Source organism: Cornus florida, unplaced genomic scaffold (assembly GCF_030987335.1).
Source record: "Cornus florida cultivar Cherokee Brave unplaced genomic scaffold, ASM3098733v1 CherokeeBrave_3.0.0_Hap2_Chr06, whole genome shotgun sequence".
Classification (NCBI taxonomy): Eukaryota; Viridiplantae; Streptophyta; class Magnoliopsida; order Cornales; family Cornaceae; genus Cornus; species Cornus florida.
Window position 1 is genome coordinate 80,392,558 of NW_026775576.1, and position 23,551 is coordinate 80,416,108.

The 23,551-nt window shown below is 34.0% G+C and overlaps 2 protein-coding genes across 6 annotated transcripts; one reads left to right on the plus strand and one right to left on the minus strand.

The window, feature by feature from the left end:
* Positions 1-2,002: 2,002 nt before the first annotated feature.
* LOC132312271 (DEK domain-containing chromatin-associated protein 4-like) lies at positions 2,003-12,684 on the plus strand. Of its 4 annotated transcripts, none has more exons than XM_059810571.1 (13): positions 2,003-2,156; positions 2,614-3,375; positions 3,481-3,514; positions 5,460-5,539; positions 8,034-8,093; positions 8,288-8,398; positions 8,774-8,854; positions 9,108-9,191; positions 9,996-10,455; positions 10,783-10,895; positions 11,371-11,401; positions 11,609-11,805; positions 12,046-12,684. In XM_059810571.1, the coding sequence occupies exons 2-12, from the start codon at positions 2,701-2,703 to the stop codon at positions 11,770-11,772; spliced, it is 1,893 nt and encodes a 630-aa protein (XP_059666554.1). In that variant the 5' UTR covers positions 2,003-2,156; positions 2,614-2,700; the 3' UTR covers positions 11,773-11,805; positions 12,046-12,684. The 4 variants fall into 4 exon arrangements, with proteins under 4 accessions (XP_059666554.1, XP_059666553.1, XP_059666552.1 ...); XM_059810570.1 differs by having other exon boundaries at positions 12,049-12,684; XM_059810569.1 differs by having other exon boundaries at positions 11,609-12,684.
* A 3,230-nt stretch (positions 12,685-15,914) lies between these two features.
* LOC132312272 (uncharacterized) lies at positions 15,915-22,604 on the minus strand. Of its 2 annotated transcripts, XM_059810574.1 has the most exons (3): positions 22,434-22,604; positions 19,856-22,283; positions 15,915-16,447 (listed from the first exon to the last, which is right to left on the minus strand). In XM_059810574.1, exon 2 carries the CDS (start codon positions 22,277-22,279, stop codon positions 20,084-20,086), a length of 2,196 nt encoding a protein of 731 aa, XP_059666557.1. In that variant the 5' UTR covers positions 22,280-22,283; positions 22,434-22,604; the 3' UTR covers positions 15,915-16,447; positions 19,856-20,083. The 2 variants fall into 2 exon arrangements, with proteins under 2 accessions (XP_059666557.1, XP_059666556.1); XM_059810573.1 differs by having other exon boundaries at positions 19,856-22,604.
* Between the last annotated feature and the right edge of the window lie 947 nt (positions 22,605-23,551).

Here is a 23,551-nt window from a genome sequence, read left to right on the forward strand (position 1 = left end):
AAACGAAGCCTAAGTTAAAAACAAACAAATAACATCGAATAAAATTATACATGCATAATGATTTTGATATTTTTTGGACAATAACTTCAAAATAAACAAACAATTTCAGATTAAGTTGGATATAAAATATAATTTTGATATCTTTTCAGAAAATAAGTTCAAAATGACGACATATCTTTGCAAATGATTAATTATTATTATTATTAATGACTTAGAAAAGTAAATATTGGCACAATTATAAGATTATTTTGTTGTGACCTTAAATTTAAGAGTCTATTAAAAGAGTCGAATATAAAATTTAACCCTTATATATAAAAATAAATAAATAAATAAAACACTGTTATAAAAATGGACTCAAATTTACAAGAATATACTATATTTCATTTCTGGTGTGGACTTCTCCTTTTATAAATTAATTTTAACTAGAAATAAAAATAAAAATAAAAAAATCTGGCGCGGGCATGGGTTGAGGGTAATTTTGTCAACAGATGAGGGTTGGATTTGACTATAATGCAAAGCACATGCATCATGCATGATGAGTGGTGGAGGTAAACCGCTGAAAGAGAGTTTGACAATCACAGATAGTGGTCCCAGATGGCTTTATCGTGGTCTGATGTGAACGTAAAGCCATAAAGGTAATGCGTATATATCATTTCACGTGGCACTCTTAGAACCAATCGCTCTAATCAGAATACTCAGATCAACGGTCATCAATGGTGGTGAAATTCAATTGTCTTTGTCCGGAAGCTGGTGAAATTTAATTGTCGTTCCTTCTTAGGACAGACAATAGTATGGATTGTCAATCTTTTCTTTGTTTTTTTTAACTTTCTTTGCTTCCTTTAATACCTTTTTTTTTTCCGTAATTTTTCAACAAAAATAACTTTATTTGGATTTTTTTTAGATACTTTTATTTTTTTGGTCATGTCAAAATAGAAAATTTATTCTAACATGAGTTACTTTTTTGGGGATCTTGTCAAAAAAATAATTTACTCAAAAGATATATATATATATATATATATATATATATGCATATGTATATATATATTTATAGTGTACTTTGTTAATGGTTCTGTCAAAGAGAAATAATTTATTTAATAGAGATAACCTTTTTTTTGGTTCTTAAGTCCTATCAAAAGAGATAATTTACATGGATAATTATTTTTTTATGCCCGTTTAAAAGAGATAGTTTATTTAGCATACATTTTTTTCTTTTTTAAAAAAAAAAATTCAATCACAAAGAGAAAAATAAAAGATTGAAGACAAAGAGGGGATATATGAAAGAGTAATTGCATAATATGAAAATAATAATAATACTAATAATCACTCACTTATAAAATTAGGGTTATAAGTGTCACTTTTATAATAATGAGAGTGCAAACATAAAATATGGTGGCTTATAACAATAATATAATAACACATTTAGCTATCAATTATGATTTTAAGTGTGTCCAATAAAAAAACATGGACACATCCCATACTTATGTTCAAATATTATATGTGAAAGACACATATTTCATGAAACAAAAATAAGAATAGTGTTATTACTTTATTTCTTTGGGCCCTCAAACAAGTCTTGTCATTTGATTTGGCAAGGTGTACCTACCTTCCTATATAACAAAAACGAGACAGTTGGATGTAATTAATTAGTATTTCTAATTTTATTTTTTTTGCCAATTTTATTTTTATCCTTAGACAATCATTGTATTTGGTGTGAATAAATTTGTTGCTCATAAACGTGCAAGACATTATTTTTGTATATATATCTATCTATTGATAAATTGCGTCAAAAATAGATATAGATTAATAATAACTTTCTTGGTCAAATTTTTTTTAAGTTGTTGTAAGTTTTGAAAAATCACGTTAAAGAAAAAAAAAAAAAATCTTTACAAATCATCCAATTGTTTTCTTATAATTATTTTTTTTTTTTGTTTTTTTTCATTTTGCTTTAAAACATTGTACAATTAAATTACTTTAAAAACATGGATATCATATGTATCTTTAAATTTACATATGATATCCATGTTTTTAAAGTCCGAACTACAACTCCGAGCTTCGAGTGTCAAAAATTTGTTGAAAACAATTGCTTATTCCTAGAGAGAGAGAGAGAGTAGAACTAAAGAGAGCTCCGAATCGCCAAACAGAGCGCTCAAATATCTGTAAGTTATAAATCTCGAATAATTTCACAATTTGTTGTTTTCCCTTCGCAATTCTGGTACTTCTTTGTAAACAAGATTGTATTTTGCAGACTAGGGTTTTGATATGCTTTTAAAAAATACCCTCTTTTAGTTACTTTGGTTGAAATTATTTGTTTTGTTTCAGCTTGTAAGCGTGTTGGTCTATTGCAGGTCTTGTTAGGGATTGAAAACTGTTCCATTTATGTACATTTTTGTTTTCATGATAAAATTTTAGTTTTCTATTTGTTTTCTCGAATTGGTTTTATTGCCTCTCCATGTTCAATGTTTTATTCAATCAATGCCAAATTTCTTTGTTATTTATCATTTTTTTAAATAAATTTTTTTTCTTCTTGATGTCTGTGTGTGTATATGTTTGCTTCTCTGAAATTTTGTTGTTTGGTAATTTGTTCTCAAGTTGAAGATGATATTTTTTATGCAGTTTTTTGTTGGTCTAAATCTTGACCAGGCTTGATGGGTAATAAATAAAGGATTTTGGGTTGAGGTGTTATTTTGAGTTTGATCAATTATGGGTATGGAAGACACAGTCGCTGAGGTAGCAGCATATGGGACTTCCTCGCTAGAGAAAATAGGCGAACTTGTGACTCAGAAGAAAGTGGAGGAAAAGGATGAAGTAAAAGAGAACGAAGAAGATGGCAGAGATGGTGATAAAGTGGAGAACCATAAAATGGATGTAGACCAAGAGGGCAAGGAAACCAATCAAGAAGAGAAAGAAGAAACCAAAAGCGAGACGATGGAAGAGGAAATCATGATGAAAGGAAACGGGGAGAGCAAGAAGAAAGTGGATGTATCAGGGGAGGAAGAAGAAATGGATGTAGATCAAGAGGGCAAGGTAAGCAAGGAAACCAAAGAAAAAGAGGGAAAAGAAGAAAAGTATAGTAAAGAAGAAGTAGAAGAAGAGGAAGAAAAGGGAGAAACCAATGATGATACCAAGGAGGAGGTGGGCGGGAAGGAAGAGAAGGCAGAGGAGAGTAGACAGAAGAAGGGTTCAAAGAGGCACAGAAAAGGGAAAAATGCTGGGGTAAAAGTCAATAATAAGAAAAAAGTAGTGAAGGAGAAGAAAAAGGATCCAAAAACTCCTGTGATTTATGCAATTGAACGCCCTGTACGCGAGCGTAAATCTGTGGAAAGGCTGGTGGAATCCATTGAAAAAGAAGCTGTCAAGGATTTTAATATTGAAAAGGTGTTCCTTTGGTTTTACATTTTTTCATTCTCACCTTTCTAGAATAGAGTTCAGATTGCCAGTTTTGGTGGTGTTGATTTCCTAATTTACCTTGGAAATTTGCAGGGCCGTGGTACGGCATTGAAAGATATACCCAATGGTACAGTTTTAACTTTTCCTTTTTCTTGGTATTCATAATCATATTATGTTTTTATACATCATATTTTATCTATATAGGTTAAACTGATATGAGTTCCACTGTCCCATCCCCCCATTACTAAATATTATTTTGTATTTTGATTTGGAAGATAAATAGATAATTAATGACTTGGATTTTATCAAACCAATTGAATATTTCTTCTTGTTTCTATTGATGCTATTGTCAGTTATGCAAATACAGTTGGATTGTATGAACATTCTACTTTACTGCATCTAGGGCCAATATCAGCCGAGTCAGGTGATTGAAAGTCACGATCCGGCCTATCTCACTATTTTTTAATCTTGCAATGATGGTGCTGTACTGGCTGTACTGGCCTACTGGGACCATGAAATACCTAGTTGAATTGGTGGATTCAACTCTAGCATTCCTACCAACCTTTTTACTCAAGTACCTACAGCGTCTACTGGAGTAGGATCAGTGTCTTTCCCAAATCTGTTATTTAATCAATTGGTGCATATAGTCTAACATACTGGTTTATTCTAAGAAGTAATTTTTTTACTTTCATTTGGAAATGGAGATATCCCTACTTGACTTCACGAGTTCTATATGAAGGAAATACTTAAGCTTAAGCTTCCCTAAACCCTTTATCTCAAACTCCACGGCGAAGCAATACCTAACATCAATTTCTTGCACATCATTTCCAGTTTTCACAACATCATCCACATAAATTATGAGAACGTGATGGAAATCCTGATGAGCCACGTGGTCGACGCACTTATTATAGGCCTAGACTTAGTGGATGAATTATGATTTATTTTATTTTTATATTTTACTTTCCTAATTTATTTAAGTTTTTTTTTTTTGGGGGGCTCTTAGAGTTTTATTAGGATTCCATTCTTATGCTTCTATACACGTGGGTTGATAAATTGAGAAGTCACCTTTGATGATTATTGATTAATTACAAAGATTATTATTGAGAGATTTCTTTGCCCTCTGTTTCTTCTTCTTCTCCTCTCTCTGTCTCTCTTCTTCTTCTTCCTCTCTCATTCTCTCATCTGTCCTGCATCACTTTGTATCTTTGCAAGTTGTCTTGAAAGTTTATTTTTCATTTTTTCCTCCTTTGTGGTATTATAGGTAGGCCTCGGAGTTTACCATACTCAGTGCTAATTATATGCTAAGAAGCCGAAACCCTTTTAAGTTGTTATGTCTGTGTTGAACTACACTTCAAGGTATATGGTCGACGCGGCTATAATTTAAAGATAAATTTATTAATTGCTGACACATGGACTCGCACTTCTCAGCACCCGTCAATATGTGAGCAATAAACCTTATACGTTAGATATGATCATATGACTTCTTTTAGTATGGATAAAAAAGAATAATGGTAAGAAGAATCAAAATTGTACGTTTATATAAAATCTATGACAAGGTTGATCGTATTGAAAAAATGTTTAGAAAGGTTTTAGTAGAGGAATAGGCACGAGAGTAGGAGAGGACAAAGGAGTCATCAAAACACACACATTCACGCATCCACAAACATGCACATATCTACATACATGCACATGCACACATTTGCTGTGTCCTTGTTTTGACTTTCTCATTATGACAGGGATAAGTACGAATTTATTTTTAATAGTAAGTTATAAAATTCATCTAGTAATAGAATATTGGATTTAAAAGCCATGAATAATGTTTTTCGTTATTCGTGTATAGAAATATATTTTACTGCCGTGTGCGTGTCCTGATTTTCAAATATTTGTCTTATTTGTGTCGTCTGTGTCTCTAGTCAGTTTCCTTATTAATGCCTCTTAGGTGTTGACAAGTTATCATAATCTATTTCAACTTTACTGAGTTTTCATTTTGTTTTGTATGTGATATTGTGATATCTATAAGCAGCTGATAGATTAACTAATTGTCATTTTATGGACCATGTTTTCTGTTTCAGTGGCATATAAGTTATCAAAGAAAAAGACTGATGACACTCTTAAGTTGCTCCATACAATTCTATTTGGAAGGAGAGCAAAGGTAATTTGAATTTTACATTTTCCTAATTTATAGTTCTTAAATTTTATTTTCCCTTCAGCTTGCTGCCACCATTCTAATTGTTTATGAGGAATTTTTTTGAAGACACATGCAAACAACACACACACAGCTGCTGCCTTGAAGGTCTTTTGAAATGCAGTTATCATTCTGGAGTAAGGTGCATCTTCTGATGTCCTGTTGTTCATTCTTTTGCATAAAGGGATTCTTACCTTGATGTTGAAGAAATTTCAAAAACTTAAATCATCTAATTAGGCATTTAGAATGACATCAACTAATTGTTAGTCTGTTTGCTTGCACTCGTAATAGCTTCTATGACAGAGAGAACTTAAATTGTGAGCGAAATTTTCTTCTTCATTTGAAAATTTTATCCATAGTCATTCTACTAAAACAATAGCCAAATTCTTCTGGCTGCAAGATTCCTTGATGTATTCTGAATCCTTGCCTTCTAAACTTGTAATCATCATTGTAACAACATATCTAATTAATTTATTGAAGCACGGTCTGAAGTGTCTGAACTAGCTATGTGGATGGCGTAATTCTCCAATATAATGGCCTTGTTGCTCTCTTTATTCTTTTTTATTTTTATGTAGTTGGAAGAATGATTTTATTAGCAGTGATTCAATTGTAATCTTTTTGCCAAAAAATTTCAGAAATGTGATTATGTGCAACTTAGAGAGAGGGCAATAATCGATTCTGTTATGTTACCCCCGATATTGTCTGTTACACCAAGTCCGCCTCCGTGTCCATTCACATGTGTCTGTATCTTGACGTGTTCATGTGATGTTCTCTTACAATACATTGCTGTGGTGTAAAATGTACTGAAATCCTGTAAAAGGGAAGATGCATTTTGGTTGGTTTTTTCTAATCCTAGGCTTAATAAAATATGTTATGCGTTTTTTAAGATATATACCTTCTATGACCGAGTCAACTTTAGGGATTTGTATTTATACACAGATTTGTATTGAATCACTGTTTTTGGCTGCTATTGTCTCATTTTTTTTAAAACAAGAAAAGTGGCAGGGACTTCGAAGATTGTTTTCTCCTAAAAAAATGTATGCGCCTGTTTGGTTTAGTTCTTTGAAAACAGTTATCAAGAATTCTGGAAAGGTGAAAACAGTTTTCTATAGAACTACAAAAAAATCTTCTCTAAAATTACTGAAAGTAGAGAAAAACTGTCAGGCAGATGAATTTTCATATTCTTTTCTGTTTCAGTTCTTTCACAATAGAATTTTGTTCTTATAAAACTAAATTAATTTAGCCCTACAACTCTTCCGCATTCATGTTTCTACTCAGTAGTGTTGTGAGTTGCAGATGAAGAATACTTGCAATTTGCTGCACTATGTAGTTTGATATTACATTCATTGATGTGCTAATGGAATGACAGAAATTTGTTCTGGCCAAGTCTATGTTTCAGTTGATTTATAGGATTTTGTTTTTTGTTTTTTCCTAGTGTAGGTTTTCTTTTTGTTTTTTCTATTAAATACCAGAAAAACTGGATAGGAATGATTTAAAAATATTATATTAATAATATATTTTGAAATAAGCTCTATCCTTTTTCTGTCAATCTTCTGACATTATCTGTGACTGATTTGGTTCTGTTACTACAAATTTTATGCAGAAATTGTTACTAATTTCAGAATTGAAAATGTATAAGAGCAAAGCTCTTTCCTTTATTTATTTATTAATTTTTTACCTGGAAAAAAAGGCTATTTCATTTTCTTCAATTTCTAGTATTTGAATTTTTTATTTTTTATTTAATGTAATAATAGATAATAGTAGTAACTAGGGTGCAATTGCAGTTGTGTGATATGGTCAATTCGAGTATGTCTGCTGGACACTGTACTGGTCCTTCTCCATTACTCTGCTCTATGTAACTGGGTTTCAGAGTTACAGATTGAACTGCCAATCAAGCATCAGCTTGATGATTCATGGGAACGCAGAATGTGCAATGTTTCTATGGATGGAAATGTTGAATAAACAATTTCTGAAAGAAAAAAAAAAAGAAGTTGAATAAGCAATTAAGAGCCCGATGTTTTTGATATTGTTTCGCAGCACTCTTCTGAAAAACCCTGATGAATAACTTTAAATCTTATTTTCTTGATGATGATATGGATACCCTAAAATATACTAAAAGGGATTTGTGTAAAGTGAAGTTTACAGCAGATTGTAAACACAGTGAAGCAGGGAATTTTCAGCTGAATCCCCATTAATTTTCTCTTGGGTTGATTTCTCCATGAATAGTAATTGCAGTAGTTATTTAGTACACTGTAGTTTGGCCTTGGCGCAATGGCAAGGTTGCTCCATTTTGACCTAGAGGTCATGGGTTTGAAATGCTAAACAACCTCTCCCCCGCAATGGCAGGAGCCTCGTGCAATGGGCTAGCCCTTTTTTTTAGTTGGTTCCAGGCTTCCAGCTATATGCTTTTCTTGTGTATTCTGACTTTCCTTTATCTGACTGTATTCCTTTACTTTTGCAGGCATTGCAGGTCAAGAGTAATATCTCCCAATTTTCTGGCTTTGTGTGGAATCAAAATGAGGTAAAAAATCCATATCAAAGAAGGATCCATAATGCATTTGGCTTATAAGATCTTCCCCCTCTCCCTTTTGTTTAGGTCATTTAAATAATTTGTACACCATCTGAATGTTGAACCTTGGTCTGACCTAGAATGTTGAGGTGCACTATTAATAGCAACTTTGGGATGTCATTTTTTTACTTTCACTATCACTGCAGGAAAAGCAAAAGACAAAGGTGAAGGAAAAATTTGACAAGTGTATTAAAGAGAAATTGTTGGAATTCTGTGATGTGCTTGACATTCCGACTGCCAAAGCTAATATAAGGAAGGTTTGGTGATCTTCTACTGCTGAATTTTAGGTCTGAAAATCATGTGTAAATTACTTAATTTTGTCAATTCTATGATGTAATTATTCATCTGTGATGGGAGATATCAACTGGTTAATTGTTTAAACTTCCTGGATGCTTTTTAGGTCATTTAAATACTTATGCAGGTCGCTCACACATACACCATCTTTAATCATGAATGAATCTTCCAATTTAGTGATGAGTGGATCTGCACGGTACAGCTTCAAGGAAAAATAATCTAATAATTTATTCTTTTAGTAGCATAAGCGTGTTTTGGTAATTAATGCAAGATTAGATTCTCTTAAATGGTGAGCTTGTCGAGGGATGTGGATATGATGAATTAAATTGTGTACGCAGGAAGATATTGTTATGAAGCTGATAGACTTTTTAGTGGCTCCTCATGCTACAACTAACGAGTTACTTGCTGACAAAGAGCAGGTTGGTTTAGTTTAATTTTAATATAATATATATATATATATATCCTAGTTTGTTATCAAGGAATTGCTTGCACCCAAGAGGATTCGAACCTTAGACCTGATGCTTCTTGAGGCACCAGGGCCAAGTTCTTACCCACTTGAGCCAATCCCTTGGCATTAATTACAATATTTTTTAATCAAAGACCTTTCAGAATCAGCAGTCTAGCTACCTAGACTTGACTTCTGATATCACCTTTGTTCTCCATATTAATCAGACGAGGGTGGGCAAAAAGCGTAGGAGAGTGGTCAAAGAAAGTGCATCATTGTCTGGAAATACACCGTCACAAAGCTCAGCTAAGGTATCATTCTTTCCTTACATTAAGAGTAGTATTATGATACAATAGTTGAAAGAATTTTTCCGAGCAAATGATCGGTATGCATGATAGGTAATGAGGTGCAAAATGTAGCCCCACTCAGTTTCTCCTTAAGAAGGAATTGGGTTTTTGTTTACATGGTCCATGACCTATGTTACCACTACTGTGGTGTCATTTCCGTGGCCATGTGATGGGTGTTGGTCATTTTGTCAAATTAGAGGTATTTCATGTGATAATGTACAAAATTGAAGTTGTAGGTGGGGGGTCCATGTAATGTGTTAGAAATTGCACCATTTCATGATTTCAAACCATTATATACTGAATTAGTTGCATTACTGTGATTCCGTATTTTTCTTTTTCTGGTTTGAAGCAATAAAGTAGGGGAAACGGACATCTCTAATCTGGGGTTGTTTTGGGGTTTAATTTAGGCATATTGAATCTCTCAGGGGAAAAGATATGATAACAAGGCTATGGTTTTAGAAAGAGCAAAATGGAAAAATAGGATTCATGTAGCTGATCTGAACTCAAGGGATGTTTCATATTGCAGCTTGTGCTTCCTAATTCTGTATGTGTGCCACTTGCAATTATGTATTTTTAACCTGATGGAAATATAAATAGTTTTTCCTAAAGCTCTTTTGCTGAAGTTTTGGGAAGACAATAAAGCAAAGAAAACAAACAGATTTAAGGTGAAAGAAGTATGGAGCATAATAGTAAATTGCCATTTTTTTTTCCATTAAAAGGATTTCTCTTTACTTTTTGTTTTTCCTTTTTGTCTGATGTATTTTGCAGAGAAGAAGAAAGATTGAAAGTACATCTACAAGGGAGGTGAAAAGGAGTACACCTGAAGTGGCAAGTGAATCAGAAGAAGAAGACGATGAAGAAGAGAAGAATGTGAATATTGTTCCTGAAAGAACCAAGGATGAGATGCCTGAGCATTCTGATAGTGAGGCGAAAGAAAATAACTCTGAAGATGAGTCTCAAGATGACGGTAGAAAACAGAAACGAGGTTTGAAAAAATCGTCTGCAAATAGGAGATCTGCTGGAAAAGCTAAAAATGTGAAAATTAAGACTCCTAAAAAAGCTAGTCTGCTGCCCAAAGGAACACCTACAAATTCATCTTCAAGTCGCTCTAAGGTTGATCATAGCACTGATACAAGTTCAAAGTTGTTATCAAGGAAAAAGAAAAATGAGGAAGTAGTCAAGGAGAAGTCCTCGACTCCAAAGCGATCTGCTTCGAAAAATAAAAATGGTAAGAATCAGTTTTTTTCTTTTCTTTTTTCCCCTTGTACTTTGAGATTAATCTGCTTGCAATATATTCAATCTATGTTAGTTTTCTTGGTACTTTTAAAGATCTGAAGAGGTGTTAATCAGTGGTTCGACTTCGTCATTTCAAATCATCTCGAACTGAGAATTTCTTTCCATGAAATGGTGCATCACTGGAGGAATGGGTCAGAATCTGTCTTGAAAGATCATCTCAAATTGAGAACTTACCATGAAATAGTGTAAAAATTGGATTTCTGTTAAGAAAGTCTTCTCCTGAATCAACATTCTGAAAATCTTGTCCGTTTTTATGAAGGAAAAAAGATTGCGAAGGGGAAGGACAAGCCTAAAGAGGATAAACGAAGGCCAAGTGATGATGAACTCAGAAATGCAGTATGCCAAATTCTTAAAGAAGTTGACTTCAACACGGTAAGAATCTGATATCCATCAGCTCTTGGTCCATAATGGTTGTAACGGTAATGAAAGAATTTATGAAAGTGACAGAAATGTTGTTTCAACCTTTGCTGTATATGCTGCACACAAAATTGTGATTAAGTGGGTAATTGAAGTGGCAAGTAGGATCAGAGTTCTGTAAAAGTATTATTACCTATGTTCTAGTCTGCAAGCACAAAGTTACTGGGTACCAGTTGCATTTTGTAAATTTGCTTTTTTTTTTAAATGTTGCAAATCCTTATGAATTTGAACTTGTTATTAGGTTGTGGGCCTGTGGCTGTGTTTGTGATAGTTACTTTCAAAATTTTCTCCTCTAAGAAACCTTTGCAGTGGACTGCTTCTTGGGAATGTCTAACCAATATTTTTTTAGGGTAATTGCTTATTTTATTCATTAATTGGTGATTATCTATTTTTTATAACGGAGATTGTTTCTTTTTTGTTTCATTTGCAGGCAACCTTCACTGACATTCTGAAGCATCTTGGTACAGCTTATTATTTGCGTGCATTTTTAATATGATATTTGTTGAGTTGGAAATTATTAATTTTAAAATTCTTTTTTTTTTTTTCCTAAATAAAGCTCATTAAAATTCTATGTATTGCATCTAGTTCTGTTCTCAGTAAATGTGAAAATCCCATCGTAAGATTTTTTTTTTTTTGGTTTTTTGTGTCAAAACTTGGCCCTATTTCAGCTGGGAGGTTTAATACAGATCTGACACCCAGAAAATCTTCAATAAAGCTCATGATCCAGGATGAACTTACCAAACTAGCTGAAGAGGGAGATGATGAAGAGGAGGAAGGCGATGTTGAGAAAGATGAAGAAACCCGACATTCCAACCGATGTGTGGAGGTCTGACTGCCAGGATGGATCACGACTACACAAAAAATGGTATAGCTTATCATTATCTTCACAATCCGTTTTCCGAATTTGAATTGCTGCTATGTTCCTTGTAGCGTTTTCGTCCGTGTCTAAATTGTTGGCAGCTGTAAATTATTGTTAGTGTTTTATTTGCTGGCTGACGAACTCCTGTTTGCTTGAAATCAATAGAGTTACACTTCTTGAGCTGGGCTGCAATGTTGCAGCATATTTTGTACACAAACTTGTATGAATTTCTTTTCTTTAATATAGCAGGCCCTTTGTTGACTAAAAGAGATGGATATTCCAGTCTAGTTTCAATATTTTTCGGATGGAGCGTTGGAGATCAAGATTTGAAATTTTGAATAAAAGTGCAGAGTCTGGTACTGTGCCATTATACATATGCTAAATATATGTATTTATATGTGTGACATCATTTCATTTATTTAGAATTAACTAATAAATTTAAGTGGCCTTTCCAGCATTGTAAGGCTGATAAATACATGTAAGGAATTTGAATGATTCTCCGAGACAGAGAGAGAGAAACTGGGTATAAATGATATTTATTATTATTATTTTTTTTTCCTTATTGGGATATTATTAAGAGTCCATTATTATTATTTCAAGGAAATGAAACAATTCTCATTTTATGAAACACTATGACAAGTTCACAACTGAAAACTATCCAAAATAGTCTTCTAACCTATTTGGGAATTTATTATGTTATTCATCAACTTTTCCTTTCGTATAAAGGTTAGGGTACAAGCAACAAAGACACCGGTCCTCTTGTGGCCTCTTGGCTTAGGAGTTGGTTTGTGTGGCCAAACCAACCTCTAGGTCTCGAGTTCGAGGATTGGTATGAAGAGAAGAAGCAAAGAAGAAGAAAGAGGTATTTCAAAATACCTCCATTTTGTTTCTAAATCTTTTACTGATGAGTTCTAATTAAAAACAGAGATTTGATTTTACTTGCAAAAAATAAATACTAAATTAAAACACTTAAGAAAGATCATTAGATGTAGTTGAAATACTCTCTCACTAAACAAATTGAGAAACAGTTGTGTCACTCTCTTTATTAAAATATCTAATAAACACTGAAAAGATCGAAAGAGTATAAAAATCAGAGTGCAATATACATCCCTTGTTTATATGGATGGTATTAGATATATTATGACATAACTTTGGAAAGAAAAAGAATTCGAAGGCAACTGAGAAGGTATATTATACTTATTTAAGGAAATTAAAAGAATTTAAAGAGAGAAAAAGGAAAATAAGGAAAAATTAAAGAGAATTTTAAAAATTAAAATAATTTTAGTGAGGCATTATGTACAAATTTCTATATATATGTAAAAAAATAAAAATAAAAAAAAAATAAAAATAATAATAATAATAATATAATGGGTGAGGCCAATCTAGGGACATGTGCCCCCTTTGGGCGTGAACTAGCTCGGCCGACATTACCATTTTTTTTTTTATGCATCAACTTCCATTAAGCTGTTTTTCCCTTTATATATAAAATATATACTTGTATGCTCGTATGAGATTCCCATCTCCATTTAATATACTATATTCTACACTAAACTCATTTAACCCACAAAAATCACACCCTAACCCTCTCTCTTTTATAAAATTTTCACTCATAGTAAACACCATAACAGTGATGATGATAATTATCTATCTATAGTATAAGCCCAGTTATCATCCTCCATCGTTAAAAACTTACATCATTATCATTATCATTATCAAATCACGTGATTACGAAACTTAGTTTATATTACATTAGACAGATCACATGATCGTGATTACGAGTCTTAGTAAATTCGCCAATGATACCCGAATTATTAGATTTTTTAAAAAATACTTTCATTTGTTTTTCAGATTTCAAAAATACTATAAAATATGTGAATTTCACCATCAACCCGTATGATTTTAAACGTTCTAATATGTGCCGGTACTATTTAATATGTTGTTTTATATCTCATATCCCAAATATTTTACTTTCCGCACTTCTAATTCTATATTTTTTCAAATATATATTTACTAAATTCAATGTATTTAGCACGCTCAGTTCAATTCTAATTTTATATTTTTTTCAAATACAATTTTTTTTTTTTATACTAAATTTAATGTATTTAGCACTCCAAGGCGTGATCCTCAATTAAGTAATGGAAAATATATATACCCGCGCTTTATGAAACACAATGTATATTCTAATAGATCTTTGTAGATATTTTTTTATTATTTTAAAGATTTTTTAAATTTTGTTTTGGAAAGTTTATACACTTTTTAGTGGTAAAATGAGTCGAGAACACTTTTAGGATTTAAGCATATGAATAAATGTATTATGTGAAATTCTAATCTAGTTTAATTTAAAATTTTAATCTTAATAAATTATGCTCATGCATTTATATATAGGTTCTCAAGAAAATATGGAAAATACAGAGAATTTTTTTATTTACTTTTAGATAAACTTAATTGATTATTTGAAATTCTTAGAATTTTTTTTATTAATTTGTGATGAATTTATGATGTCATAATTATTGATTAATTATATTTAATTAGTTTATTTCTTTCATGGTTATTGTGACCGTGTCAATTTGTATAAAATGTAATTTTATTTTATTATTTCTAATATTTTATTTATTTATTTTATTATTTGTTGCATTTTCTTTTAATGTCTTTACAAGGATGTGATACATAATAAAATAAATAATGTATGTATATATAGCCAAATTTTTAATCCACACAATGTATTATACTCGTACGTATACATATTTGAAATTTTATATTTTCGTTTTTTTCAGCCAAAATTTTATAACTTATTTTTAAAAAAAAAAAATCGAATTATACTCGCACATTTCCAAATTCATTTTATTTTTTTTTTCTGTACAATTTTTCACTAACTATGTTTTGAACCATCTAATAAATTATCCTGAAATTATAATAAAACATTATTAATGCCTAAACCAGCTTTCTTTTCAGCTCAACATTACCACCTTACGCGCTCTATATAAAAAAATCAAGGAATTGGAATAAAAAAATTGAATAATAATTCTAAGATTTACAAGTCCTAACACCAAATTCTCATAGGGGTTTTATAACAAGAATCAAGATCAACTCCTATGCAGCTATGCTATGCTTATGAATAAGAGATGTAAAATTGTTTTGTAAATAATCTAAGTTTGTTATTACATAAACCATGCAAATTTATTGTATAAGTGATATAAAATTGTTAGCAAGACATCCTGTGTCAGAAGAGAGGATCCGAATTCTTATGAAAATTAAACAATTAATGACAAGAAGAAACCATTCTCCTAATTGCTTGGATTTCTTGGGAATAAACGGGAAGAGATCAAGAAGATTGGGTTACTTTGGTGGCAAAAAATCAAGTAAATGAAATCAAAGGTTCGATATTGATAAAATTTTAAAGTAATAATAATAATAAAATCGAACGATAGTGCCACTGTTCACCAAGTTCGAGCACCAAATCCTAGTAAACCAACAGAAATGCACGCGCACACAAGTGCACAAAATTACGGTCTAGCTCTGTCTTGGTGACTTTGGAGTATTAATTCCCAAACTTCAGGTCAAGATTTCGAGACTTCTATAAAGTATAAAAGAAAAAGGGATAAAAATTGCATATTTTTTTTATTATATAAAAATACTATTTAAATATGATATATATCATAATATATTATTCATAAATATAACTGGTAAATAGTAACTCATTATTTGTTTCACAATCCGCATATTCATAAACGTAGTACTTTTTCAAAGGTAGGGGAAACCTTTTAATAATCGAAGTTGATACAAATAATTGCAACATTGAAAACCAATGATTGTACCCATGAGGAAAATATATTGTCCACATTAAGAGATATGTGAAAGAAGTGATTTATTTATTAGTAATGTGAAAGAAGTGATATGATGGCATTTGATTTGATTACAATTATTTACCCCAAATAGGGCAGATTATCGAAACAGAATTGATGAAGCAGATTCCAGATAAATAGAAAGAATTCATTTTTTTATGGATTATATTGCAGATAAAGGCAAAAATTCCAACATACAACAACACACAATAAAGTAGAACAAGAAACAAGAAGAAAATGAAACTCCACCTGAGAGAGAACACAAAGTGCAGCTTGTAAAAATTTGACAATAAAACATGTAATATATACGAGCCAACAAATTACACATTTCTCAAGTGTACATATTCGACAAAAGAATTGGATGGCTGAAACTCTACATATTCTTCTAAAGGGGAAAAAAGGCAAGGTTGAAATATCAGTTGAGAGAAGGGAAAAAAATAATAATACAACAAAACCCCAAAAAAAAAAAAGAAAAAGAAAAAAAAGGCAGATTAGTGAAATTGAAACATACCTATCTTGTCTTAAAGCCTATTACATAACATTCAACAGTAAGTTCTAAATAATCCACCACATCTCAGACTTCCAACATTCTCAAAGCCATAATGAACCACAACATTGGTTTGTTCAAGTGATATTTGTCTAAAACATAAATGCAAATAAATGAAAAGGTCCGATTCTACTTCAATGTCAGGAAAGGGGGAACACCATGCAATTTTTCTCTTGTTTGTCAGGTTCGGGAGCTTTGTTTTGATAGAAGCCCAGAATTTTGCTCTCACTTCACCACCCATTGTTAGATATCCTTCAAGCTAAACCAAAAAGAAAATGTCTAAGTGTCAATAATAAGCCATTCTTATCAGTCATCGAAAGAACACACTTTTGGATGATAAAAAAGCACAAGTTAATCTACTCCTACTGCAGATCACTATATGCTGAGTATAAAGAACTCTAGAATCAGATAAAAAATCTTGTTGAAATTATGCATTTCAGAAATATAATATTCCTAATCAGATAAAATACAAAATCCTAACATAAACTACAGTGCTTCAAGAAACACATGTACATGGTCTCATACGGTTAATTAAACCCCAAACTACTCGAAAACCAACCTGAGTAAATTAATGGAATGAAATCGTGGACACAAAAACTGTAGAAGAGAGATATATTTCCACAGGATACCATTACTAACACTGAATTTTAAGTTTTGGAATGCATGTGCCAAAAAAATGGTACACTTCCATTCCAGAACAGTAAATTTAGCAAACCAAAACTTTATATCCACTCAAGTTGTACGTTTTCCCCCCTTCTTCCATAAGATAAAACGAAAAAGAATTCTCAGCAGGCTTTCTAGGAAAAGGGTCATAGAGCAGACATCAACAGCTTATGCCATATAAGATCCACTCAGCCAATGTTTCTTACATAATTTCCAACATAACTAATTTAATGAAGTATATAGGTAACTTGTGCATTAAAATACTATATTTCAATCATCCCAAGACTTTATAAGAATCACCTATATTAAACAAACCAACTCCAGGAAGCCTAAATGTGCTAATCTTGCTCATCAAAGATGGTAAATTGGTAATATTCCAACTTTCCAATCCTTTCTTGACTGTTTAAGCATCCTTCATCACTGAGTGGTCATTTAGGGGCCCTAGATGATGATCTGGACTGTCTTATCGACAATTAAACTCATCTCCCATTGTCTCAGTGGTTGTTACCCTTTTTATTAAAATTTTGAGGTCATATCTAGTTTTTGAATGGCTTACTGCGTTGTCACGGTTGGGAATTGTGCCAACTCCAACCACTCTGAAACAACTAGAGTCTCTTACGGACAAGATATCCACCCAATCTGAAAGTCATGTCCATGTCACAAGAAGTAGGGTTCAATTATTTCCTATCATTCTTTTAAACCTCCTGCCTTGTTTAAATTCAAGAAACCTTGGAGCCCGTAACTCATTTCATTTGAATAACATTAATCACATTCATTGTTATAGTAATTGCTTATCTTTGAACTATGGAATCGCAAAAAAAGAGTAATTGCCAATTGTGCGAAGATTATTCCAAATGAAATTTATTTCTCCATCTCATTTTTTTCAACCCTTTGTAATCATGTCTCATGTTCATCAATTTGTAGATCCTCTTTTTTAGTAGAGTGAGTTGGATACAGTGATGCGGGTAGTGGCATTGTTGGTAATGAGTAGAACTTTAAGCAAATGGCAGATAGTAATAACTATGTAATTATATCTCATGTAACCCATGCATCCTTCTAACCATGAGGTTGCATCAAAGGTCTTCACCACCACATTAATCAACTCCAATCCACTTTCCATCTACGTCTTGTAGGATGATATATATATATATATATAGGTCTTCACCACCACATTAATCAACTCCAATCCACTTTCCATCTACGTCTTGTAGGATGATATATATATATATATATATATATATATATATGCGTGTGTGTTCCCCCTCTAGCTAGACCCCATCTCTATTCACAGTGAAATGGAAGCCCTGAGTTGCTCCATTGAAGGTAAATTTAGCTACAAATTGATGCAAATTGGTAAAGGATGTTGAGAGAAATAAAAAGAGATTGCCAAGGGAAAGTACATTCTTTTATCTTTGTTATAATATAGTAAGGGTAAAATTGTGATTTCAAGTAGCTATCAGAGGATAACATAGTCTCCCCAATCCTTTCAAGGGCAAACAAGGAATTAACAAGGGTTCGGTTTCTGAAATCAGCAATTTTAAATGTAGACCAACCTTCACCTTTAATGGAAGGGCAAAAGTGTAACTAAAAACATATACATAATGAGAGGTCTGTGTACTTTTTGGAAACACAGGGAACATCTATACATTTTTGTCAAACACACAGAGGTACCAAAGGATGAGTTTAAGCACAGAATTGCAGCCTTGGCTAAAACAAAATCAAATACAGCTAATTTTTCCCAGCTGATGTATGCAAGTCAGCTACCAGTATCATTTGTTAGGAGCAACTTTTATACACTTTAGTAGAAATGACTTCGACATATTATTGTATGGAAAAGTACACAGATATGTCACCATATTTGTAACATGATTTGATTTCATGGGTGATGCGCATATAAATCAGCAAACATTGTGGTTGGCGAGAATGTTCAGAGCAGCAAGAGAGAGGGTAATGTATCTGCTGAGATCCTATGACAAATAGACACCTCACGTGAGTCACAGTTCCCAAAGCGGTCATCTATTTTGGGATGGAGGGAGTAAATAAATAAGGTAAGCTAAATTTGAGTGACTTTGTAGAGCTGAAAAGCTGACCCAAGACTGTAGTTCAACTGGAGCATTCTAGAAAGAATTTATAGGGGGCCGTTACACTTTTAATGGTAACATCAATAACAAAGGCACACAAAAATGCCTTTGGGTAGGAATAGTCATCTACTTGCTGGAAGCTCCCAGATCATCACAGGACTTATTCTTGGTGTATAGCCTGGATGGGCAGGGTAAAGGTCCATTTTATGGCCAAATAAACTTTTTCAGATCAGGCATGGGGGCCCAGAACAGGAATAACACATTATGTTCTACAATTAATGTGGATATATATATACTTTATACATATTACTTGGTGCAGAATAATACACACACCTGGCAGTAGAGATGCAGGATAAAGATGGAGTAAGAGAGTGCAACTTTTAGGGGGGGAAATTTAATAACATCACCAAGGCTTGTATAAGCAAATGTGGAGAAGTGGAAGGTCAAGGTCTTTAAGAATTCAACTTCCATTTAATTGGTTAAACAAACATAGTAGTGACAAATATTATACCCACTGGGGAACAAACTCAAGCCTAGCTTATTTCTATAGAATAATATAAATTAACTTTAGATAAAATAAAAATTAAAAAAAAAAAAAAAAAAAACCCTTTAGAAACTAAAATAGGTACCCTCGTAATTTGGAGAAAAATGGTAACAATTACAATTTGATTTAACACGTGCAACTAAAATGAACTCTTGCACAAAAAGCTACTACTAAATTAAATCCCCTGCACACAAAAGTCACTAATCCAAAGCAATCTCGTCTATATTTTCAGAGGTAGCCAAGTAAAATACAAGAACTTTGAACACCAAGATAAAAAGAGTTGAAGAGTTACATGACCACAAAAATAATGCATCAATATGCCACAAACTATGAATAAATACAGAATGTTGAGATAAAATTTCAGAGGAAAAGAACTTACTTTTTTCATGTGCCTAGGAAACCATGCTCCTGAAAAAAGAAGCAAGAGGGAGATTCCAGACATCTGAAATCATGAAAGATACCAGATATACCACTGTTCAGTTACAATGGATGCCCAAGAACACAACTTCCAAGAGACTCAAAGTGAACATGGTGAACCCACAGTTCAGGTAGTTTTCATTTTTCTTTTTCTTTTTCCAGGAAATCGAAGAGATGTAATGTCATTAGGTTACTCAGAGGTTAGTCTTCGCCTCTTTCCATATTCAGCATCCCTTGATCTTGAACGCTGCTCTTCTTCTTGTGACAACCGCGACTTACTGTGAGTCCTTGATGATCGTCCCCTTTCCCATTCATCGTCATATTCTGGTTCGCGGTCCCTGTACCTATGATGATCCATGTATTTTTCTCTGTCATCCCTATGACGATCCCGGTCCCGTTCTCTTTCCCTTTCCCGATCACGATCCCTATCACGGTCACGATCACGAGAACGTTCCCTATCCCGATCACGCTCCCTCTCCCTATCTCGACTAATACCTCTGTCATCACGATGCCTCCTTTCTGACAAATCCTGATCATGACCTAAATCTTTTTCTCTAGGCACGTCCCTGTCATAAACGGGTTCTCTGTCATCTCGATACCTTCTCTCTGAAGACCCAGACCAGTCCCTTTCTGACCCTCTATCTTTTTCTTTCATGGCATTTGGCCAACCCCCTCTGTCATGACTTACTTCTCCATATTGATGGTCAGACACTGCTTCCTCCCCATAACTGGACTCCCCTGCTCTCCCACCATGCTCCTCACCGGTCCATGCAGCCATATTAGGATCGGACCACATTCCCATATTATGTCCCTCAACACCAGTTGTGGGCATCATACCCATTCCATTCATTGGCATCCCTCTCCCAAAAAATGCTGGATTCACATGAGGAGCTACACCAGGCAAACCAACACTTCCTACAGGAGGAAATGAAGACAAAATTCCAGAAAAGGGTGGAGTTGGAGCACCAGGAAATCCTCCATAATTTCCCATTCTCCCCATAGGTGCTCCAAAGCCCGGGTCAAAGCCTTGAGCCATCATCGCTTGAGGAGGCAACAAAGGAGCAGTTGCACCAATACCCTGCCCAAAACCATTTCCACCATTCCCCATGATACCCCGGCCACCCATCCCGCCACCTCTATTTCTCATTTGACCAACAGGCCCTCGATTTGCCATCTGAGTATTGCCTCTTCCCCAGTTTCCTCTCCCATAACCTCGATAGTTGTCATTGCCACCTTGGTGATTCCCACCCGCTGCAATGTTGTTGCCACCATTTTTAACAGGGGCATCTCCAGGACCCCTCCTTGATTGAGCAGGAGCAGACTGGCCTGTCTGTTGGTTTCTATTTAACTGAGCCTCCCCCATTCTTTTAATGCTAAATGGCGAGGCATATGCAACAACACATGGACGCCCATTAAAAACATGTCCGTTCATTCCATCCTTGCAAGCTGCGGCTGCAGCAGGATCATAAAACTCAACCTGGCAATATCCTTTTGACTTCCCACTAGCTTTCTCATCAAAGAATTTCACTTCCTTGACAACCCCATACTTGCAGAGCTCCTCCTCAAGCTCAGCATCTGTAGTCCACCAGTGCAAATCACCAACAAATAAAATTGTACCTCCACCACCACCGCCATTGCCATTTCCAAAACCACTCCCACCAGCAACATTAATATTTCCACCTCCTTGTCTTGGAAAAGCATCTCTCCCCACATTCCCCACAGTCCCTACATTCCCTACAGCCCCTACGCCTGCAACATGAGATTGCTGCCCAATCCTTTGATTTGGCACATTATTACTCACGGTTTGCTCTTCTAACTGAGTCACTTTACCAGACACCTGCCCTAATTCAATCCTCATCCCACCACCGCCACCACCAGCAGACGTTACAGGCGGTACAACAGCTCCTCCTGCCAGTCCTTTCACTCCCATCTCATTACCTCTAAACCCCGCACTATGATACCCCTCTACTCTACCAGAAACCCTAGACCCACTATCAACACCTCCAGCATCATTCTCAAACTTCCTCTCCTCGCCACCATCTCCACCCCCACCACCGAACCCCACGCCAGGAACCACCGAGGCACCAGTCTCCGCCACCATCTGCGGAGGAGGAGGAGGAGGAGGCGGCTGCTGCTGCTGCTGCTGCTCTGGCGACTCAACCTTCTTCTCAACCTCCTCATTTCGAAACCCTACATCCTCGTTTTTACGCAAAGATTGAAGAAAACCCTCGCCGACATTCACATCATTGTAGAGATCTTCATAGTCATCATCTTCTTCGCCCAAGAAACCCTCGTCTACGACGGCCGAGATCGCTTCGTTCCGATGGAACTGTTCGTTGGGATCTCCTCCGTTACCAAAGCCACCACCGCCTTCGTTTTCATCCATAGTTCTTGAGTCCAAGGTTAAGGTTAGGGTTAGGGTTTTCTCAAGACTCGTTTCAGTTCAGAGTGTTTTTTTAAAAAAAAACAATCGAAAACATTTTACGGAAATAAAGAAAGCAGAAACAGAATCAAATACGAGACAAAGTATAAGATCTTACCAGGAATTTCGAAGCTTCAAGTGAGAAAGAGTGGGAGAGAGAGAGAGAGTCAAAGCAAACCCTAATCTGGAATGTTGTGAACCAAAAAAAGGAGACGAGGAAAATAGGGGTTTTTCGATTTGTCCCTCTTTATTCCTGTAAAATTACGATGCAAATGCTACCGTGTCCCGCTGTGCGTGATACGCATTCCTTCTGTTTTGTTGCATCAGCATTATCTAGTCTCGCACGTTTTAACTTTGCCTATGTCATTTTTTAAATAGGTGAGATAAAATAGAATCCTGATCATACTTTAATAAACGTTTTTTTTTAGAAATTAAAGTAACTTGTTGATGGAGTAGGGATTCGAAAGTCGGCCTTTGACAACAAAGGCAGCACATGCACTACCGTTGAGTTATCACACCATATCCAAATTAGTGATAAGTGTGATGGTTTTATCTATAATAAAAAGGCCAGACCCTTGTGTCTCACTTTATCTTCTTAAGTTTGAATTTACTAATTACGAATCTTTAATCATTGTCAAGAGAATATATATATATATATATATATATATATTATAGCTGTGACACAAATATTGTACTGTATGTCACAGGAAAGAAGTTTATGAAGAATTTTTTCTTTTTAATCAATAAGTTTACGACGATAACCAATTCCAAATAATAATAATAAAAAATAAAAAAACTTTGTTGAGGTAAATTGCATCAATATATCTTGTAGTGTTAGCGATGGAACAACTGTTAAATGAAGGTGCAAAATATCATTTTTACCTTTTTGTCTTCTTTTATACAAATATTTTTTTTTTCTTTTGACAAATTATGCTGACATATTCTAAGACTGTCAAAATTAAGATAAAAAGGTAAATTTGCAAAAACTTGTAAAAGCACCCCAAGTCAAGGTTAGTGTCAGAACTAAATTAAAAATTCTGTATGAAATGTTGTGTTTGAACCGTCATTTTATAATTCTTAATTGAACAAGAATAATATGAATATGAAATGATCATGCTATCAAGACCTTGACATTCTTCCAAACAGGGGTGCTTTACCAAAATGACGTTAGCAAGACCTTGACAGCTTCACGGGTGTTCAAAGGACTGTCAGCGTGCTACAAGATTGTACAATGGT